The sequence below is a fragment of the Pyrus communis genome, chromosome 1, assembly GCF_963583255.1.
Source record: "Pyrus communis chromosome 1, drPyrComm1.1, whole genome shotgun sequence".
In the NCBI taxonomy this organism is placed as follows: domain Eukaryota; kingdom Viridiplantae; phylum Streptophyta; class Magnoliopsida; order Rosales; family Rosaceae; genus Pyrus; species Pyrus communis.
In genome coordinates, this window is record NC_084803.1 from 19544945 (window position 1) to 19566223 (window position 21279).

General features: G+C 36.5%; 2 protein-coding genes across 4 annotated transcripts; both read right to left on the reverse strand.

Annotated features, from left to right (window-relative positions):
- Positions 1 to 12471: 12471 nt before the first annotated feature.
- Positions 12472 to 16303, reverse strand: LOC137709385 (RNA-binding protein L-like). Of its 3 annotated transcripts, XM_068448496.1 has the most exons (10): positions 15949 to 16303; positions 15732 to 15794; positions 15229 to 15313; positions 15057 to 15125; positions 14726 to 14801; positions 14432 to 14474; positions 13643 to 13755; positions 13490 to 13559; positions 13022 to 13107; positions 12472 to 12918 (listed from the first exon to the last, which is right to left on the reverse strand). In XM_068448496.1, the coding sequence occupies exons 1-10, from the start codon at positions 16279 to 16281 to the stop codon at positions 12876 to 12878; spliced, it is 981 nt and encodes a 326-aa protein (XP_068304597.1). In that variant the 5' UTR covers positions 16282 to 16303; the 3' UTR covers positions 12472 to 12875. The 3 variants fall into 3 exon arrangements, with proteins under 3 accessions (XP_068304597.1, XP_068304589.1, XP_068304581.1); XM_068448488.1 differs by having other exon boundaries at positions 12472 to 13107; positions 14726 to 14798; XM_068448480.1 differs by having other exon boundaries at positions 12472 to 13107.
- Positions 16304 to 17851: 1548 nt separating this feature from the next.
- LOC137736016 (SUMO-conjugating enzyme SCE1-like) lies at positions 17852 to 21037 on the reverse strand. Its single transcript, XM_068475365.1, has 5 exons — positions 20833 to 21037; positions 20652 to 20735; positions 19205 to 19357; positions 18975 to 19088; positions 17852 to 18233 (listed from the first exon to the last, which is right to left on the reverse strand). The coding sequence occupies exons 1-5, from the start codon at positions 20899 to 20901 to the stop codon at positions 18171 to 18173; spliced, it is 483 nt and encodes a 160-aa protein (XP_068331466.1). The 5' UTR covers positions 20902 to 21037; the 3' UTR covers positions 17852 to 18170.
- Between the last annotated feature and the right edge of the window lie 242 nt (positions 21038 to 21279).

Sequence of the window (21279 nt, forward strand, 5' to 3'; positions counted from 1 at the left end):
TTCCACGTCTCTGAAACCCAACAAAAGAAAACATTTTTAAATCCCCAAAATAAATCCAAATTCACCGACACAACAAATCCCACCGAATTTTTTTTTTTTTTTGGGTTTTTGGGGTTTTTTTTGTTGCCTAATTAAGAAGTGGTGTTGGTGCCACTTAATATTACAGTTTAGGATGAGAGGTTTTAAATTCGATTCTCGTTAAAGACGAATTTGAACCATATTTTTTTATTGGTCATTGTGAGGTTAAGCCCACCTCCTCTCCCTTAGGATAGATAATTTCATTTTTTTTTAGTAAATCGACATTTTTACACTAGAGGGAGGGGATACAATGGGCAACCTAATTTGATATCGAATATGTCATCCACGAGATTCGAATATAAAACCTCTCACTCACTTCCAAGTGAAGAGGAATATCATCAGACCATAATACAGAGTTACAAATAATTTCGTTTGTTAAAAAACAAAAAAATGGTGTTGGTTAGACTCAGAGGACCCCGTCCTAAGGGCACTTCAGAGATGGGGGCTGCTTTATTTTCCTCTTTGCATCTCTGAGGTCCTATATGGTTTTCAAAAAATGAGTTCGGGTTTTATGCAGTTTAGATGTATAAGTGGTCTTTTACCACAGTAGTGGAAATATGTTGAGTTTTTGTATGATGATGTACGTTCAAACTTCATCGGTGACTAATCTAACAAAACCTATCATTTGACAAAAAAAAAAAAAAAAAAAATGTAATGGATGGTGGAGGTAGAAGAGGTAGTGATGGGAGGTGTCCGTTTGTGTGGACAACTCAAGTCAAGTGGAATTCAAAGGTTGTGAAAAAAAATTAATTGTATTTTCTTGTTTATAGTGAGGAAAAAGTTGTTTATTCTTTTGTTTGTGATTAAACTAGACTTTTTTTTATGTACCAATGTTGCAAATTATATATTAAAAGAACTTCTTTTAATAAAAAAATGGAATTCAATGGACCCTAAAACGTGGATAAAGAGCACTAAACTAGAGTTCATATACAGCTTATTACTAATTTATTTTGGTATTGGAACTTTGTAAGTTATACTAATTGTGCTCATTGCCCAACAATTTTGATAATATTGATTTTAAGATGGACCACTTTGATTAGGCTGTACTTGTGAACGCCTATTAGTTATTTCCATTTCATTAAAAAAAAATGTTTTTTTCTTGAAAAGCGTTGGATTAAATGTGAAGTCATCCAATTTTGAAAGTAAATTAATTTTTGGATTCAAAATACATTTTAGGCGAAATGAAAAAGATACATCATAATTTAACTCGACTAATTGAAAAATTCTATGAAAGAGGTTTTTTATTTTTTTTTATATTTTTATATTTACACTAAGGATGAGCAACTTAATTTGGCATTGAATTCCCTATCGACGAGATTCAAACCTAAGACCTTTCATTTATAAGTAAAGAAGAATACCACTAAAATGTAGTGCTAAGTGACTTCTATAAAAAAGATTTTAGTACTAGTTAACCGTTAACATTTTCATAAAATACAGAAGAGACTCTTACATTCAAATACAATAATGCATGAGGTACTCCATAGATTTTTTCAAATGTTAAATGACGTGACATGAAAGCTCTGATTCAAAAGTATATCCAACCAAACATTACAAAAATGAAATATTTTTTGTTTATGGAAGTGCTTTGGCAAATGTAAGAAGCACTCAAAATCCAACCCCTAATTAATTAGTTGCTTTTGTGGGTTTTATTATTTTGTTGCTTCTTATTTAATTTTCCGTACTGTTAGGAAAGGATTTATATCCTCTCCGGATCCACTCACTAGGAATCTCGGGGATTAATACATAGTAATCATTCATCAAAGATCGTGCGGTTATAATTTTTTTTATATTTTTCACGCAAAACGAGATTGTTTTAATTTTAAAATTATAAAAAACATTCAATTGTAATCGTACGACCTTTAATGAACGGTTACTATGCATTGATCTACAGAATCCTCAGTCAGGGGATCCAGAGAGGATCTAAATCCGTTTGGAATTGACTTATCCCTCCCTGCAAATATCATCAGTCGGTTGACAGTTCTGTCCTTCCCTTACTTTTGTTCGGTTGTTGGCAGCAAGGGATAATATAGACATTCTGCAATCCCAGTGGCCCACTAAGTAAGATGGATCATATTATTGGGCCGTCGGCCTTATATTTTATTCACAAAAATGGTTATTATCTTTTCTTTTTTTTTATTATTTCCAGTTTCAGTTTATGGGTTTGATTCTCTGAATTTACCGCCACAAGATGGATTGAGAGGGACTTTTTTGGCGGTGGAATAAAATCACATTTCCTTGTATTTTAAGAAGTCAAAACATGAGTGTTAGGACACCACATGAGTTTGGAGGATTAGACCACTCTAAAGTTGAAGGATCTTGTCTTTTCTAGTGCAGATGGAAAAGTAGAAGACGGTTAAAGAAGTATAAAAAATAACTTTGTATTTTATTCATACATATCAGCATCAAAAACTTCATCTTCAAAAGCATAAGGTTGTCTGAAATATTGTCACTGTTAACACTTAAGATTTACAGGTTAACAAATTAAAATACACTTGGGATGTGGACTGAAATAGACTTAAAGATTTAAGAGGTTCATCTCTCAAAATTGAGTTACATCCAATATGTTGCTCGGATTTCAAGACTAAAAGTAGCACACAGTTAATACATGAACTCTTTCCTTTCAATTGTCCGACTCTCTTACAGGAGGTTCCCACCCCTTTATATAGGCCCTCAATGGACCCTTCAATCTTAAGTTTTTCCAATCTGGCATTTAATACGTCACCTACGTAGACTAGCATATTGTCACATTTTCACCTAGTGACCAAGTATTCGACTGTGAAGTAACAAGTGCTCAGTCAAGTTGGTGCATCTTTTCAGAGTGATATGGCCCAAGCGCCTTAGTTATCCAACCCCGTCTCTCTGAGCACCATTTCGACCACCTTTATGTCATATCCTAGGTTTCTACTACTGACTGTGACATTTAGGTAGATTTGTTTCTAGAGTTATGCCATAAAGTTGTGAGTCTGCCGACTCTGCCCACATGCCCTGGTGGTCGAGAAGTTTTTTACATATCCTGGTCGAGTTGAGCTCATAGGTAATCGACCTCTGCACTCGGATGTATCCACTCCTAAGCCTTTTGGACCTTGGGTTTTTCGATCTTTATTGGGCCTTTCATGGCTTCTTTCCCGGCATGCACCACTATGTGTGGCCTAAAAGTGCCCAACATTAACAAGTCCCCAAACTCCTTAGTCAATGCCCAACATTAACAAGTCCCCAAACTCCTTAGTCAAAGGTTCCTTCTTGGACATAGAGTTGCAATGATCGATCGGGACTTTAAGTGGTGCTCGACTGAAGAAAGTGTCTCGGGTGTACATGACTCATAGTTATGTCAATCTCGACTACGTACCGTCTGTGCTTTATTCGGTGCAATGAGCAGAAGATGTTTGGGTGCCCGATGTTCGTGTTACTAATAGACTGGTGGAGTAATTGAGGCATTTGTGTATTCAAGGCATGGAAGACAGGTGTGGCCTTATGCACTGATAGACTGGCGAAGTAATTAAGGCGTATGGGTATTCAAGGCATTGTAGATAGGCGTGGCCTCGTGCACTTAGATGTTGCTTTACATTTCTTCAACTCTCAGAGCGAAGTAAATGGCTGCCACGTTTTGTGAGCTCGTCACTCATGCGCCATGCCATCAATGGTTGAGATCACACAATCGAAGCTATGTAAACCTCTCTTATTACAATCCCTCCCCTTATTTCACGCTCTCTATACTGAGACTTTGCTAGTTTTCCTTTGTTATTCCTCCGGTGACCTAAAAACTACTTCCTCAAGACTTTTATTCCTTAGTCGTTGTTTCTTCAGGTAAATTATTTCTTCATATCCTTCTTGTATTTCGTAGATTGCTGAGTTACGTTAATGTAATTACTGGTTTTCGTAGTGAAATTCATATTCTTAGTTACTGCGGGCACATGCACACGCCGGAAAGACTAACTCCATTACCTCCAATGAATAAAATAAGGTAGATTTTCATGACATAGGTAAATTAAGCAGTCTGGAATCTCCCATTCGACCAAGTGCTTGTTTACCCAATCATCTACACCTTAATTTGTAGTTATTCCCTCATTTACATTTCTAAGATCACGAAATTACTTGTAGATATCGAGCACACATGCAATGTTGACCACTTCAGGCTCGGAAAGTGATGACTGAGTAGCCTATGTCTACGAATAGTCAGTCGACAACGATATGGCCAACTCTACTGACATTGTCAATTCCATTAAAACGTTTAACGAACCTCTGGTCAAATCGGTTGCTAACTCTTTTTTGTCAACTGCAAACCCGATTGCTGTTTGTGGACTTGACGGACTCTCCCCTGTTATCCGTTCCTGGATATAAGTCCACTTCTAGCTATCGCAAGAGGACTTAAAGCGTGACGCTGACCAAGCAACTCATAGAGAGATAAGGGATGAAGACTCGCTAGACGTACCTGAACGTCATAGGCTACATGTCCTTTAGGCACTTTTGCAGATGCCTGTATGCCTTTCTTATGCATATCAAGTCGGAGTCCCCGCATATCAAGTTGGAGTCCCTGCTAACCAGTATTACTACAACGCTTGGGATCATAAAGCTAACCATAACCCGAGCATCATGACCCAGTCGAAGCTGGAAAAGTTGAGAAATCGATATAGTATTACCAACAATGTTTTCATCTAGGAGCTGGTCGTAGGAGAAAATCTTAGTTGACTGCCACACGGTTGGGTTGCATTTTCTGCCGAACTCTTTAAGCCTAGTGTTCAGCTACTCTTACACATTTTCCTTGACCGCGTTATAATCCATACAGGCTTAGCTCTCCACCAAATCAATCTCAACGTTTTTCGCTTCTTTCTTAGTATGCATGTGCTCTGGAGAGAATATTTCCAGATAGAGCCTAGCCTTACATACTCAGCTCTTGCTTACTCTTTGCCGAAAATCCTTCAAACCAAAAACCCAACAAGGAAAACTGGTTCTTGTAAGCAGAAATTGGGAGAGCCCGACTGAGGTCGAAGTGACTGGCACTCGGATCGCTAGGTGCTTTGGGGATAAAGGTTGAAACAAAACTAACTTTTTTGCATTCTTCCAACTTTATGAGCCTTTGTATATATCTTGTGGTCTATATGAGTTTTCTTAGTCCCTGAAAATGCCTTATGCTGTTGATGGTCTGGATAAGCCTCATTCTCTAAGGAAGGACTTTAATTGGCAGTCATGACTTCCTTGCCTTCTAAGGAGCTTTCCATTGCCGCCATACTTATCGAAATCTATTTGTGAGTGGTCAGTATTTTAAGAGGTAAATTGCACGAGCTTTAATATCTTTGTCCTTTATCTAAGTGGATTCTCATTCTTAGTACTGGTTTGGTACTGAGGTGTTTTTATAAAAAGTGGGTAAAAAAAAAAAAAAAGCTGAGCTTAAAAAGGTGTTTGGTAAACACTTAAAAATAGCTTATTTTCACAGTTTTGGGTGAAAAAAAATGAAAACGTGAAGCAGCAAAAATGAGTTTATTTTCATAGCACAGTAGATGCAGTTTTTTTTCAAAGCACAACAATTACCAAACCATCATTTAGTCGCTCACTCTTTCAATACTTCTCTGTACTTTGCAGAGGGAGAAATGGCCGAGATAGATGCTGAGGCCAAGTGGATTGCCCGCCAAGCCATGGGCAAGTAATGCATACACTCAATGTTCAATGATGTAAATTCATTAACTAATGTGGCATATACACATCCACATAAGATGATACGTTGATTTATTATAAAAATATGATCTCCCTATCATTTTTCTTTATATAAATGTGGTCTTAAGTGAGGAGAAGTAATATTTTCTGTTTAAAAAAATGACAAATAAAAAAAAAAATTAATGAAAGGATGTGAGAATGTGAAGATAAAAGAGTCCCACATTGGTGAAAGGAGAAATCTTGCAATGGCTTACAAGAGGCTGGGCTACTCCCCATAATGCCAATTACTTTTATGGCAGAACCTCAACTTTGGTATTAGAGCAGTTGTCCAACGTGTGAAGCTAAACGGCCACACGCGTTCCACATCACACTATTGTGTTGTCCATGTGTGAGGCTTGAAAATTCGCCATATGTGAGAAGGCGTGTTAAAAATAAATCTACATTTATGAGAGGATGGATTTTACACGTGCTTATAAATAGTTGTGCTACTCCCCATATTACCAATTGGTTTTAAATGTATTACAATTTGTACCTATCTTTAGCAACTTTAGAGAAGTATATTATACTAAATATTATACAATATAGAGCACTTGTCCCTTGTCACAATACACAATGCCACAATCGAGTACACCTCGGCCTCATCGTTTTCACACACAACATACCAAATAACGTGGTCCGAGTAAATTTTTCATTTAAATAATACAAGGAAAGATCTTATGTGACTGTCTTCAACAACATTTTTGTTTCCATTCTATGTTACCTATCCATTAGGGTTATGTTGCCATTGAATCTGAAATAATTTGTGTGTTCGTATATATGGAACATTATATATGAGGTGAGATTCTCTTGTAGAGTTTTCTTACCAAACGAATGCGTTAAGAAACTCTCCTTCGTTCTATGTTTTAAAGCGTTGATATATATAATGACCTTTTAGAGCTTCGATTTTTAGGTCTTAAGTATCTTATTTTGAGCATAGTCTAAAATTTGAACGATAAACAATTTATGAGTTAAAACCAAAGATGTAAGCACTATCGGTAAGTTATTTTTCTACACCTTATACAATCAACCATGTCCATTAAATAGAATAAAATGAAGAAAAATGAGAGGAACTGGTCAGCCAATCACTTCTACTGGCGAGACATTCTTGATCTTATTTGATCAAGTTGTACCTTGTTAAAGAAATTAGTGTTCAAAGCAGACTTAGACTCTTAACCAATTCAATTGTTTCGTAATATAAAAATGACTTTGGAAATAAAACAAAAAAACTTTGTATATGATTATGAAAAACAATAATGAATTCTGATGTGGTTGGTTCTTGTTCCCCATACATTGACTATTTGCATTGAATTTGTTGGATACACTTGGATTATACCAAGCACTGTATTATTGCTCTCCACAATTCCCCTCCTAAAAGTTTTCCCACGATGCCATAACTCATTGAGACATACAACTGCAAACATTTAAAGGGCACCGACCAATAGTACATGGTTTCTTCAAACCTTTTCTAGTTTGGATTCGTTGAAAAGTACACGTTGCACTGCGCAAGCTCGAATTGTAACCAATCTAGTGAAATCAAAGATGCTTAACCACTATGCATGGTTGTAGTCTATGGAAAAGTTCACCGCTGCGTGGCGTTTCCTCAAGATGCTTAACCATTATAACTTACAAAGAACAAATTCATTGCTACATTGCATCTCTGCCTAATACTGAATTATCATGAGTAACATCTTTTTAAATAACGGTGCATTACTAAAAATATGACTTTAGTCCCTAAAATTTAATTTTCTCCATATAAAACCTGACATAAGTTTTTTACTCTAATAAAACCCATTGATCAGATTCCACATCAACATATTAGACTTTAAACATTAAAAAAAATATGATGCCTAAAATACCCCTATTTGAATGTTTGATGTACACAATTAATTCTATATGGATTGTAAGGAAGATTTAATGATTTTACAAAAATAAAAAAAAATAAATAAATTTGTTGCCTAATATATAATAACAATAAAACATGCCTAATATATGTAATAATACATGCTTAGTTTAGTCAATCAAATTATATTTTACCTACAAAATATATGTTAGTTGCTCATCATAAATTACCTATTATTTGTACATATATCTTATAATAATAAAATGTGCCAAATATATGTAATAATACATGAAAAATATATTACCTACTAAATAAAAGAATGTTATTTGATTCAACATTAATTTACCTACAAAATATATGTTAGTTGCTCATTATAAATATATATATATATATATATTTATATATTGAGCTTATGGTAGTACTATATACATTTGAACGTGTATATATATATATATGTGTGTGTGTGTGTGTGTGTGTGTGTGTGTGTGTGTGTTAGGGGTAATAATATGTGTAATAACTATTTGTTCATTGTAATTAAGGTGAATAATTACATTTATTGAGTTATTTTGAATATTGTGGTACAAGTTGTAAATATCTTGTAACAATAGGTCAATTATTTTTCTACTTAGCAGTCATTTTCAAATTTGGGTTTTATTTGGAAGTTTATAACTAAGTGGGTTTTTGTTTAGAAAATAAAAGTTGTAAAGGTTTATATCTAAAGAACCCTTATAAATACACCACAGTGATGCTGAATCCGTTATATTTTATGGGTTTTAGCTACATTTACATCTTGCAATGCATGGCTAGTTGTATTGTATGCATTTTAGTATTGTGATTCAATGATTGATATTACTAACCATGCATATAAAATGAAAAAAGAGCCAAACTTTATAGCCCTGAAAAGAAGGGTATTCATTGGAGGTTTTGTTGCTTTGTGATTGAAATATTGAAGAAAGTGGGGTTGGTAGGTTGGAAAATTCAGAAAACAATGAAGAGGTTTTATTTATTTTCTATTTTTTTAATTGTTAGCTAGGACACTAAGTTATATATTATAGCTCTGCATTATACAGTTCTAGTCCTGATATTTAAATGATCAATTTGAAAACCCAGGTTCTAGGAATAATGTAGTTTCCAAATTTCACTGGCATCGAGAGAGTTGGTGGTTTTGGAGTTTTGGTTCGAATCGAATTAAGGTGGCTAATATTGCATCAGTCTTCCAAATTGCCTACCAAGCCAATGATGGGTAACTTGATGAAAATGTGGCTTGAAGAGGAATAATAGGTAACTTTGAATTCTTTGAAATAAAATTGAATTTTTGGAGGGAAGAAGAAAAACAGAAGAAATGTCGTATTGAAAGCAAGTTGGTTTAATTGGATTAATAGTCTATGCGGTGATAGGGTAGTCGGAATTCAACCAAGCTTAAGGCTACTATTTGGTCACATGGCTTGCTATTGGTACCACTAGATGATTTCTATTTAGAGGAACATAAGGGCAAGCGTGGATGAATAAAAAATCTTTTCATCTAACTCACCAAGCACGTAATACGAGAAAGACAGAGGAATAAAAATAAACAACGATTGTATTTAGTAATATACTGAATTTACCTTGAATAATTGAGCTCAAGCTTGCCCACATGTTTCAAGATATATTTCAACGTTCCATTTTCCTGTTTTTTTCTCCATTGTTATACCAGAAGCATTGATTGGGCATGCAGACTAATGAGTAATGATTCAGCCAGAGATTGAGAAATTGAAAATCAAGCATTTGATGATGATCATCATCATCATGAATGCAATGACGTGGCATGCAATGGGTGTGTGACAAATCCGGGGGCAGTTGGTCCTTAGATGTAGGAGTTTAGGATACTGTTGACCTTTCTATATAAATCCAAAAACAAATGGAAAATTATCAATTTCATGCACACGTCTAACTGTACCACGTCCTACCACACTTATTATTTGAGCATTGAGGAGGTCATGTGTCTGCAGAAAGAAAAAAAAATCCCAACAAAAAACAGAAGAAAAAAGGTCACATGTGTGTGGAAAAAATGACATTGTCTTTTGACAATTTTTATTTTCTTCAGAACATTTCACACACACAATCACATAGTATTTAACGATGCTTGATTGGTCATTACTTTTATTTATCTATCCACTTACATTGAACTAGACTACTATCATGGTCAATGGTTGATTTATTGACTCAGCAACATAGCAGAATCCTATTACTGACTTCCAACTCTCAAATTCTGGTTCATTCTTTCACAGGAGTATTTGGCATCCGAGACGGAAAAGCAATAATACCTAGGCTCGTAACATATATAGAGTGTTGGATTTTCAAACCCTAAGACTATTGGGAAATATAGTCTTAAAGGATTAAATTGTTTTCCAATTGGAGTTAGTTTTTCAATTGGAGAAAGATTTATAACTAGATTCTAATTAGGATTAATAATCCTTATTGGAGAAGACCTTTATTATGTCTACATAAAAGGGCTACTGTACTAGTTTTGAATGGAAGCAAAACAATATTTGTATACCACTTAAGGGATTAGAGTGAGAGAATATTATAAGGGGAAAGTGTGTCCGAGAGAAAATATAAGATTGTATTTCTTGTTCTTATTCTTTTAGGTTTTTTGTCAAGTCTTAATCCTATAGGCTTGGCAAGATTATTGGTTGTACTCATTATTGATATAGTGAAAGTTTGTTGTTGCTGTCCCGTGGAAATAGGCATATATAGCCGAACCACGTTAATTTTTTGGTGTTGTATATCTTGGTTAATTGTTTTCAATTTCTATGTTTGTTATGTTTTTCCCATTCTTAAACGCGATATTCTCAACAAGTGGTATCAAAGCCTGTTTTAGCTGATATCCGTTTAGAATGGAGGGTGCAATTATGATGAAACTCACCCGCTCCAACTGGGTTACATGGAAATCAAGAATGGAGGACATGCTTTATTGTAAAGATCTCCATGAGCCGATTAAAGGTATTAATTGCAAGCTAGCAAGTATGTTTGGTGCCGATTGGACCAAAATGAATCGTAAAACTATTGGTACGATTAGACAATGGGTGGATGAGAGCATCTATTAGCATGTGTCTAAAGAAACTGATGCGCAAGCTCTTTAGAAGAAGTTAGAATCCTTCTTTAAGAAGAAGACTGCTATCAAGAAAGCATTCCTTATCAGAGAGCTTGTCAATATGAAGTATGTGGAAGATGTTAGTGTAACCGAGCACTTGAATAACTTTCAAAACGTGATCAATCAGGTGGCCACTGTGGTTTGAATATTGAAGACGAGCTGCTAGCACTATTGTTGCTAGGATCCTTACCAGATAGTTGAGAAACCTTCGTTGTAATTGTAAGTAATTCGACTTCTAATGGTGTACTGTCTATCGACATTGTTAAAGATAGCACGTTTAATGAAGAAACAAGGAGAAAAGCTTCAGGTGCAAACGCTGGACAACTCTTTGTCACAGAGAAAAGAGGCAAAAATTTTGGTGAGACAAGATTCAATGGCGACCGTCACTATTATCGGAAAAAAGGGTCACATGAAGAAGCATTGTCATAAATGGAAAAAGGAACAAAAGGATGAGAACAATATTGTAGGTGTTGTGACTTACGATGAAGAGCATCTTTGATGCAGATGAGCGATGGTTGTGGCAAATAAGTCTATAATTGCCTTTGCCAAGGACGAGAGTAGTTCAATCAGGAGGAATCTGGTCATGAGTAGTTCAGTCAGAGGAGCCTGGTTATGAGAAGTTCGATCAATAAGGGTTTGATCAAGAAGAGCAATCATATTTTGGTATAACTTCCTCATGGTCTGGAGGGGGAGATTGTTGAGTTTTCAAGCCCATGATGAGTTGTCTTAAGGCTATTGGGAAATATAGTCTTAGAGGATTAAATTGTTTTCCCAATTGGAGTTGTTTTCCCAGTTGGAGTTGTTTACCCAATTGGAATTAGTTTTTTAATTGGAGAAAGATTCATAACTATCCAATGAGGATTAATCATCCTTATTGAAGAAGACCTTTGTTATATCTATATAAAGAGGCTATTGTACTTAGGGATGGGCAAACGGGTAGAGGAACCGCGGGTTGGGGAAAGTAATGTAGGTTCGGGGCGGGTACGGGCTGGTTCCAAATATTGTAGAGAGTAAATGGGATGGGCTAGGTCCTAATCCTTAGAAAAACGAGGCCCTGGACCGACCCGTTTCTAATAATAATGAACGGTCAAGATTAAATGATACCCTATCATCTAATCTCAACCATTAATAGTCGACGTCTCATGTGTCCAGGTTTCACTTCCAGATTCAGTCACTCACTCCAATCTCCATCGTCTTCTTGAACTCTATCTCTCTCCTTTTCTACTTGAGCGCCAACTCCTGCTTGTGAACCTACCAGGTAGCCGATTTGGGTCGCCAGAGCTTTGGCGAGGTTGAAGATGTTCTTATTCTTTTAGGTAAGATTGTATTTCTTATTCTTTTAGGTTTTTTGTCAAGTCTTAATCCTGAAAGCTTGGCAAGATTATTGGTTGTACTCATTATTGATATGGTGAAAGATTGTTGTTGCTGCCCATGAACGTAGGCATATATAGCCGGAACACGTTAATTTTTTGGTGCTATATAACTTGGTTATTTGTTTTCGATTTCTGTGTTTGTTCTATTTTTCTCATTCTTAAACACGATAGTCTCAACATAGAGTCATTCCTTGTAGACAAATCACTGATTGATTGACATGCGTACATTAACTTTTGTTTTTCTACACTTTATGAATCAATTTGATGCGTCCGACCGTAATTTGCAGTTAGATTGCATCCATCGGGTTAAACACGATATTCTCTACACAAAGTCATTCCTCATAGACAAACCACTGATTGATTGACATGCGTACATTAACTTTTGTTTTTCTACACTTCATGAATCACTTTGATGCGTTCGACCGTAATTTGCAGTTAGATTGCATCCATCGGGTGCATGTAGGGTCAATTAAAAAACATACTTTTGCTTGACCAATAAAAAAAAAAAGAAAAAAAAACATACTTTCGTTAGAATAAAATGTTTACAATTTGAAAAATAGCAGATGCTATACGTCTTTACAAATCCACCGTAAAACTACGTTTCCATTATTGACTGTTGATGACGAGGGCACCATCAAAGAAAATGAACACGAATCATAACAGTTACCCACCTCTGCCTGGATAGAAAATCTACTAACTGTAAGATGTGGATCGTCTTGTGCGGGCACGGAAACAAGAAAAAAGCTATCATCTTCTATTTGAATTACTTCGGCTTCTTACGCATTCCCATTCGTGATCTGGCGTATCTGGGATTCTTGTTAAGCAAAACTGGTACAATAAAAACCAACAAATCCGAGGACCGGAAAGGTAAAAAGCAAACAAAACAAGAGGCGAGATACTACAGGATACTCTAATCTCATGCCTTCGCCAGTTGTTGAAGAGTAGAGAAATGTGCCTTGCAGACGACTCAGCGCTCCAGTTGAGCAGGCAGTATCCTACAAATATAGGGCAAGGCATATAATTAGAATCACAAAGCACGTCTAGGAGGTTTTGCAATAAGGGAATTTGGACATTATACTGGTAACCAACACTTCTATAAGACTATAACATACCAGCGATAAACTCATACTTCAAACATCAGACACAGAAAGCGACAATAGAACAAACATCAGACACAGAAAGCGACAATGGAACAAACATCAGACACAGAAGGCGACAATAGAAGTATAGGATTACTTTCAATTTCCCAATGTTATCTACAAATGTTAAGCTAAACACGACTCAAATCAATGCTATTTACATCTCACTAAGCTCCCTCTTGGAAAGACCTCATAATTAGTGTTATTTTTAAGTTGGATGATAGCACTAAAAAAGTACCTGAAAATCAACAAAAGCAACTGGAGCTCCACATGTGCTTTGCATCTTCAATTTTATGAACCCAGGGCACCTAACAAAAACAATTAAAAAAACACCACAATTATTACAGATTATACAGATGAATGTACATGGCAAGAAAGTATAGCTATTAACCTTGAAAACACTTGAATTAGCTCTTGCTCTGTACATGTTGGCCCCAAGTTAGCCACGAAAAGTGTTGGACATGGAGTATTATTTTGTGGAAAATGCTGTGCTGAAGAATTATTCTGCCAAAGTAAATAAGAGCCAACAACATTCACAAATAGATTACATTTCATGCTTATTATGTAACACCTAAGTTGAAGAGAGTGGGATTACAGATGAAAATATGCAAATTGACAAAACACAAAATGATGCACCAAATCCAAGTTCGGAATCCATTATTTAAAATACTGAGGCTACAATGGAAGTTTCTTATATTACAATACAATGTGCAATAGGATGTACTCAATACTATTTTAAGGTACAATGGCCTTTTATTTCCATAAAATAATGTCTTGAAGTGCAGCACTATAGTTAAATGCGCACACTGTGAAACATGGAAGTGATACACAGAAGAGGAGCATGTATTTATCCATTCACAGCCACCCAAAGAGAAACGCAGCCCAAGTAAAAATTTTGGAGAGCAAGATACTCAGTTACGATTACAACTAAAATCTGACTGAACTGCAGCTAAAACCTTCAATATGGAAAGAGAAAAAAAGACGGGGGTTGGCCAAAAAAGAAGGTTAATGCCTGACAAGATAAATATGATATTGCTTAAAAGAATGTAACATGTGTATTATGAAAGCAAAAAAAGAATATCAAAGAAAATATTGCATGACCATCTTCAAGAATTAAAAACTGAATTGAAAATTAAACTGCTCTGAAAAATTGAGTACAAGTATTGAAGAGAAACCATACCATGTTTGGGGCTATTGTCTCGTGTACAGCTCTGTCATTGAAGCTGCCATGAATGAATAGCAAAGAAAACAATAAATGAGTACAAAAAGTTCAATAGATTTACTAATGTGGTTATTTCAGAAAGAAAATACTATACTGCAACTTCATGGAACAGGGCGTCCAGAAACTTCTTTTACCATGCCCTTGGCCTTTCAGCTAGAAGTGATATATTTTAGAATAAACTATGTGCTGATTATTGAGCTAATTGTAGTAACTTCATGTGAAAAAAACGTGTGCTCAAGCAGTGCAGATGACCTTGGTGCAGATGGATAACCAATCATGTTGTAAGCAGAATTACCCATTCCAGGCACGTGAATGCTGCCAACACCTGCTAGTGTCCAAGCGTGCAAAACATGTGCAATGTGAGCTATTAGATCAATGTGTCCTCCATGTGACTAAGTAATAGTTTCTGATCTCAGAGACCAGACAATCATCAAACAGATTATCATCAAGACAATCGATTATACAGAGAAGTAAGTGAGATAGCATAATGTACATCCGGATAATTAATGACATAAACAACTGCAGACAAGGAATTCGCATGGGGTAAATCCCTTAAACAAGCAGTTACAGACAATCCTCTTACCAGAATCAGGAGTTCCCCTAGAATATGACGAACTTCTAGCTCTCTTATCTGAGCTAGGTCTTTCATCATCTGCAAACAACGATTAACAATAGCACAGATTGCAATTCCAATCCAGTTAATACTGAAATAAAACAAAAGGACAAAGAAAGTGAAAAAGCACAAAGAAATCGACCTGTTCTTGAGCGCTTTGACCTAGAATTAGATTTTGCTAGATCAATATATAGTTTTGATCCCTTCTCAAGATCAAACACCATTCCCTGCAAACAAGGATCATGATCAACAGCTCTCAGTTAATGTTTTCACATTTTTCTTGTGCGCACCTAAATTTCGCATAAAAAGCGGAAAACCTGCCGACTAAAAAACCTATGCAAACCACTACCAAAGAACCTCCATCATCCACAAATAAATAGGTATAAGTGATTCAACCCTATGCTAGGCTCTTCAGCCAAGTAAATGAAAAGTGGATAAATATTGGCTACATTACCATAATTGTAGATTGCAACCAACTTACAAGTAGAATGATTGTCCGGAAGATAATTTTAAACAGCAAAATACCAATTTATACAATCCGGTTTCCACAGTGTCAACGTGGCGATGCAACCAAATATAGTACAAATACAATGTCTACTCACAGATATCCAAATTTTACATCACCGAATAATGCAAGATACTAACATTCAGCGCATGCATTGCTCCAATGGCAGACTGCTGATCTAAGAACACTGCGAAAGCAAAAGGCTGCATCACCAAAACATCATGTCAGCTAAAAAAACAACTTCCGGATCAATAAAACCAACACATTCAATTCCAATTCAAAATTCCCCAACTTCCCAATCAAAATATCTGAAAATTAAGCATTAAATTTATTGAATTCCTATTGGTAACGCTGTACCTGAGACTTTCCGGTGGGGGTTCGGAGGTGGGAGGACTCGTAACCCGGAAACTCGCGGAAGAGGTTGTAGATTTCGCGGGGCTTGACATCTTCTGAGAGACCGGCGACGAATAGGGTTCGGAGCTCGTCGTATGAGGGTTGGGGGATCCGAGGGGCAACGTAGGAAGCGAAAGGTGGTGGCTGTTGAGGGAAGTAGGGCTGAACCAGGTAGTGCTGAGGCGGTGGCGCCAGCACTGGGGGCGGTTGAGGTGGCGGGGGTTGTGGGTGGGAGGTGTAGTCAACCGAGCCTGGTGGTGGAGGCGGTGGCGGGTAATAGGCAGCCATGTCGTCCATTTGAAGCCCCTAGAAAATTTGGGTATCGGTTTTGTGTCTTGTGATATAGTAGCTGCAGTGTCTTAAGTTTCAGAGGTGGGCCGGGCCCCAAATATGTTATATATGTATTTTTGATAAATATAATTTCTTTTCTTAAATAGGGACAAAAGACTCAAACTTGGAAGTGGAGGATTAAATTGGAATCAAACTCATCATTCACATACTTTGAATCTAAAGCATCTCATTTACAAAGTGAAGATAAATACTATTAAAATGTTAGTACGGCAGTTTATTTACTCTTTGTCGCAAGAAACAATGTGTGTCCATTTATGGGAGCCACCAAGTTGTTGGTTAACGAGAATTGGGATCAAGCAACGGTCGAGATGGCCGAGCACGCAGCCTGAGTGTGGATATGGATACTTCAGTTTAAAATGGCACAAAAAGGGAAAAGGGTCCTTGCCAGATCTCTTTTTTGGGAATCCTGTGATTGTGACCGTTCATTGTATATCATGCGGTCAGTTTTTGTTAAATACTATTTATATTTAATTTTAAAATTTAAATTTTAAATGATTTATGATCTCACGATATACAATGAACGGTCATGATCACAAAATCACCGGGATCCTCAGGAAAATGATTTGGCGAGGATCATTTTCCCACAAAAAGTTTAAATTTGATAAAAATAGGCGATTAGATATAAATCTTAACGAAAATTGATGAACCGAAAACAATGAGAAGCATCGTCCTGACTAAAACAGCAGCGTGACGCTTGCAATAGCTGCAAGGATACACAACTGATTTAAAGCTCGTTTGGATATACTTTTAAAATGACTGAAAGCTCTTTTGGTGAAAATGTTTTTAGAACCAATCCTTAGTAAAAATGCAAATAAATCCTGAAAAAACACTTAAAGTGCTTCCTGGAAGCAACACGTAATTGGTGTTTCTTGTAGAAAACACTTTAAATACTTTTGAAATCCAAAAACATTTTCTCTAAAAACGCTTTCAATCATTTCAAAAGCACATCCAAAGACGAATTTGAACCACATTATTGCTACCACATTATGAGGGTATGCTCACTCCTCCCCTTAATGTAAATAATATCGATCGTTAAAAAAAAAAAAAAAGCACATCCAAACGAAAAATTACAAAACGTCTGTCCCAGCTGAACGCGCTTCATTCAGTTTGCCACGAATCTTGTTGCCGACTATTTGCACACAACGCAGCCCCTTCAGTTCATCACCTCACAATAAATTCTATCAAATCCCGATCATCCCGCCATGAGTTTTATCTGCAAAACAGTAGTACTACACGTACCGAAAGTGTTTTTGACTTCCAGGTACCAACTGGTGTGGCCGACCAAATGGTATTACCTTACCGCCCTCTTGGTCGCCTGATGACCACAGATTCGTGGTCACCCTCGTTGGATTTGAGATCAAGGATGAAAGTAAAATAATTCATTCTCCGACCCTGACAACCAGTCCAAGGGAGAGTGAGCATGAAATTCATAGTGAGGGCAAATGCGAACAAATGAAACACCACCGGATCAACTGGTATCATAAAATTTGAGAAACATTTGCTTCATAAATACACGCAATCAAAGCCACAAATGACAACTCTCATAAATCAACACAATCGGCATAGTCTCAACACTTAAGATTGTGTTTCTCATTGACATGACTCATGAGTATCACCGGTCACTCGTACTAGTGTCATTCATTAACACAAGTTAATCCAAATGATAACAGAATATAAATTCAACCTTGTAGAGTACACATGATGCTAACTGAAACTGCTTATTAACTTCCAAACAACAATTTTTGACATAAGCAGTTTTTAACATTAAACAAAAGGCAGCAACTGACAGTTACCAAAGTACCGGGACTTTCTTGGACTAGAAGGCCAATTTTGCATCAGACAAGAGGTGGGTATTGCCTTGACTGCTGCCGAACCCTCTTCTTGTACTCTGTGGCATCCTGCATCAAGCCAAATTGAAGAGTATAAGAACAAGAACTTAAGCAAACATAATTACCTCCAGTTAAATTCATAACAGGTGGTCCACATTTAATCATATTGTCCCATGGCCACCCACCAACAGATGATAGCACAACAATGGCAACCCTTGGGTTGCAGTCACGCAGGGTGAGTTCAGATGCAAATTAATTCCCACTTCCAGGATCAGTGAAGCAGGTGTATATTATAAATAATGAATCATATGTCTAGTGGACGTCCTAATGATATGCATAACCTCAGAAATGTGGGAATCCATGTTTTAATAAAAGCGTTTTAAGACGCACCTAGGCGGTCTTGGAGGACCGGCCGATGATGAACACACCTCTGCCCAATGGGAGTAGGCTATAAAGTCACCTACACGTGTTCGAGGCACGCCAAGATGGCTTAGGCGTTCGACTGGGCGTTTGTTTGGTTTTTTGTTTTTAACTGCCCAAACCCAAAATGATGTCGTCTTGGGCAGGGTTTTTTAATTAAAACAAAAATCAAGGAATTGGAACTTGTCCTCTTCCTCTTCACAGCATAAATTTGTAATTTTAAGGTTAGGGTTTCTCACCTACAGTGAAGAATTTTTTTTATTAGATTGTTGATTTTTCTTCTACCATTATGCTTTCTCTTTCTTTACATTCATTACATAAACTATAGAGATTTCCCTCAAAGTTTTGTGGTGCAATGGGAAAACACAAAGTTGTTAAGTAGAAGAATACCTGAATGAAGAGGTGATACCCTTCTGTCTGTGCAGGATCAGCAGGATTTGGCTGGTCCAGCAAATCCTGAATGCCCACAAGAATTTGCTTCACAGTTATTGCTGGTCTCCAACCCTAAATATAAGACAAAGAATGCTAAGTACCATGCGATAAAAATCGCACTAAACTCTCCATGCCAAAGAAGTGGCCTCCTTATGTTGAAAGAGTTTAAACAAGAAGAAGGTACTTACACTGTCCTCATTAAGAATCGATAGACAGACAGTTCCAGATGGATATACATTGGGGTGGAAGAAACCTGGCGGGAATTTACACTTCGGAGGCTTGCTAGGGTAGTCTTCACTGAAGTGAAGTGTAAGAGGAAAGAAACCCCCCTCCCAGTCAGTCTGCAACAAAAGATTAGGAAGACAAGTGAATGCCTAAAGAAACATCAAATTTTATTTCCTCACATCTACCGTCCAGTGTCCATTTCAAACTTCACTTTAAAAATAAGAAAAGTAGAACAGTGAAGGCTCCTGCTGTTAATAAATAACCAGAAGGTCTGTTGCATATTGCCTGAAATACAAATCCTTTCCTTGTCGCAATTTCTCTGAAGTAAACAAACCCTTGATATAACTACCGAGAATATACTTAATACAAACATGTTGATTGGACATGAAAACAATAACCAAAACACCTGACTTTGAAAGGGATAAAGAAAGAAAAATACAAAATAAAAAATTGATATAAAAACATTGTAGATATTAGAAAAAACCCTCAAAGAAGGCCATTCGTGCTGAGTCTTCCACTAAAATCAACACAAGCTTCTGCATTATGGTACAAAATGTCAGGAGCAAAATATACCAAGAAGATGCATAGTAATTCCATCTCACTGGTTAATAAACAAAAAAGCCTCGATTCATGCACAAGTGATTTAGCCAAGAGTTAAATAGGATTGAGAACGTCATTATTTCCATCGTAAAGTATGTAAGTGATTTATCCCTACAAATCTTTTAAACGTGTATGAAATGGCTCAAATATTTTGCAACACCATTCAAGTTAACTTATGAATCATTCTCCGTGGACCAGATCCAGCATAAAACATGAATTTGCTCACTAACTGATTAAGAAAAAAAGTAGTTCAAACAAATTTTCATTCCAGTCCATGAACCGGGTAAAAGATGAGAGTGCTCAATATGCAAACTAAATCCAAACCAAATCACGCAAGTAATATTGACACATCAAGTCACGTATGTATTTTCAACAATATATACACTAATGCTCTTCCTTCTTCAGAGAGTTTTGTGTGGCATACATCGAAACCGCGCACTCAATCATGATTTCACCTCATAAATGATACTAATTGAAAATTTAGCAATATAACACCGTACGAAACTGAGTGCCAATACAACATTACCCAACAACTATATAAGCATAAAATGACTAACTTACGGCTTTCCAGGAAAAAACTTTCGGCTACAAAAGTTTTCCGGGAAAGTTTCTGTGGTATGATAAATTAAGCAAAAAGTAATTTCTAAAAAATTTCAAACAAAATTGAGGGAAAAAAAAAACCATCTAATAGTTCATTTCCCTTTTCTCAATAATCCATATGAACTAAGAAACCCAAAAAATTACACGCAATTTTAAAAAACACATTGAAACAGTAAAAATTAAAAGTGCAAAATAAGTCAGAGAGCTTACACCGGTCTTGCCAGGAATCGTGCAATGCCACACCATCAAATTAACCGTCCCATCTGGTAAAGTCTCCGGCTTCGCAACAAAACCCTACCACACAGAAATTAACCCAAAAAAATAAAGACCCAAATCCAGGATTTCACACAGTAATCCGGAGAGATAGAGAGGGAGTGATGGGTGTACGGACGTGAGGGTGGTTCTTCCGCCAGGCCTTGCGCTCCTCCGCTAGACGGCCGCGAGCTATACCTCCAGACATGGCGTCGCTTGTCGGTTTCCGAGTCGTCTCCTTTGGGGGTTTTTTTAAAGAGTGAAAAATCAAAGACTTTTATGGCGGTGCGAAACAGCAAATGGATTGGTTGGGGTGGAAGTCTGGAAGAGGAGTTGCGATTCTCCTTCTCTGGTTTATGGGGCTTCGAATCGATTTTGTAATTTTGCATTATTATAAATGTTTTGGTCCCCAAAGTCAATCAAATTGCTATTTTTTAATATTTTTAATCAAATTTTTTAATACAAAAATATTTTTTTATTTATTAATCGCCTATTTGTCAATTTGCCTTATGGATGTGTATTTAACTGCCAATTTATCTCCAAAATTTTAATTTTAAGCAATTATCTCTCTAAACTTTTCTAATTA

Excerpts from the sequence above, each read along its gene's own strand:
- LOC137709385 (XM_068448480.1), bottom strand. The coding sequence starts at position 16,281 with ATGGACGACATGGCTGCCTATTACCCGCCACCGCCTCCACCACCAGGC. Across the intron at positions 14,475-14,725 it reads GGTTATCCATCTGCACCAAG|CTTCAATGACAGAGCTGTAC; the intron begins GTCATCTGCACT and ends CATTCATGGCAG. Across the intron at positions 13,756-14,431 it reads AGACAATAGCCCCAAACATG|AATAATTCTTCAGCACAGCA; the intron begins GTATGGTTTCTC and ends TTACTTTGGCAG.
- LOC137736016 (XM_068475365.1), bottom strand. The coding sequence starts at position 20,901 with ATGTCTGGAGGTATAGCTCGCGGCCGTCTAGCGGAGGAGCGCAAGGCC. Across the intron at positions 19,089-19,204 it reads CGATTCTTAATGAGGACAGT|GGTTGGAGACCAGCAATAAC; the intron begins GTAAGTACCTTC and ends TCTTATATTTAG. Across the intron at positions 18,234-18,974 it reads GGTATCACCTCTTCATTCAG|GATGCCACAGAGTACAAGAA; the intron begins GTATTCTTCTAC and ends GGCTTGATGCAG.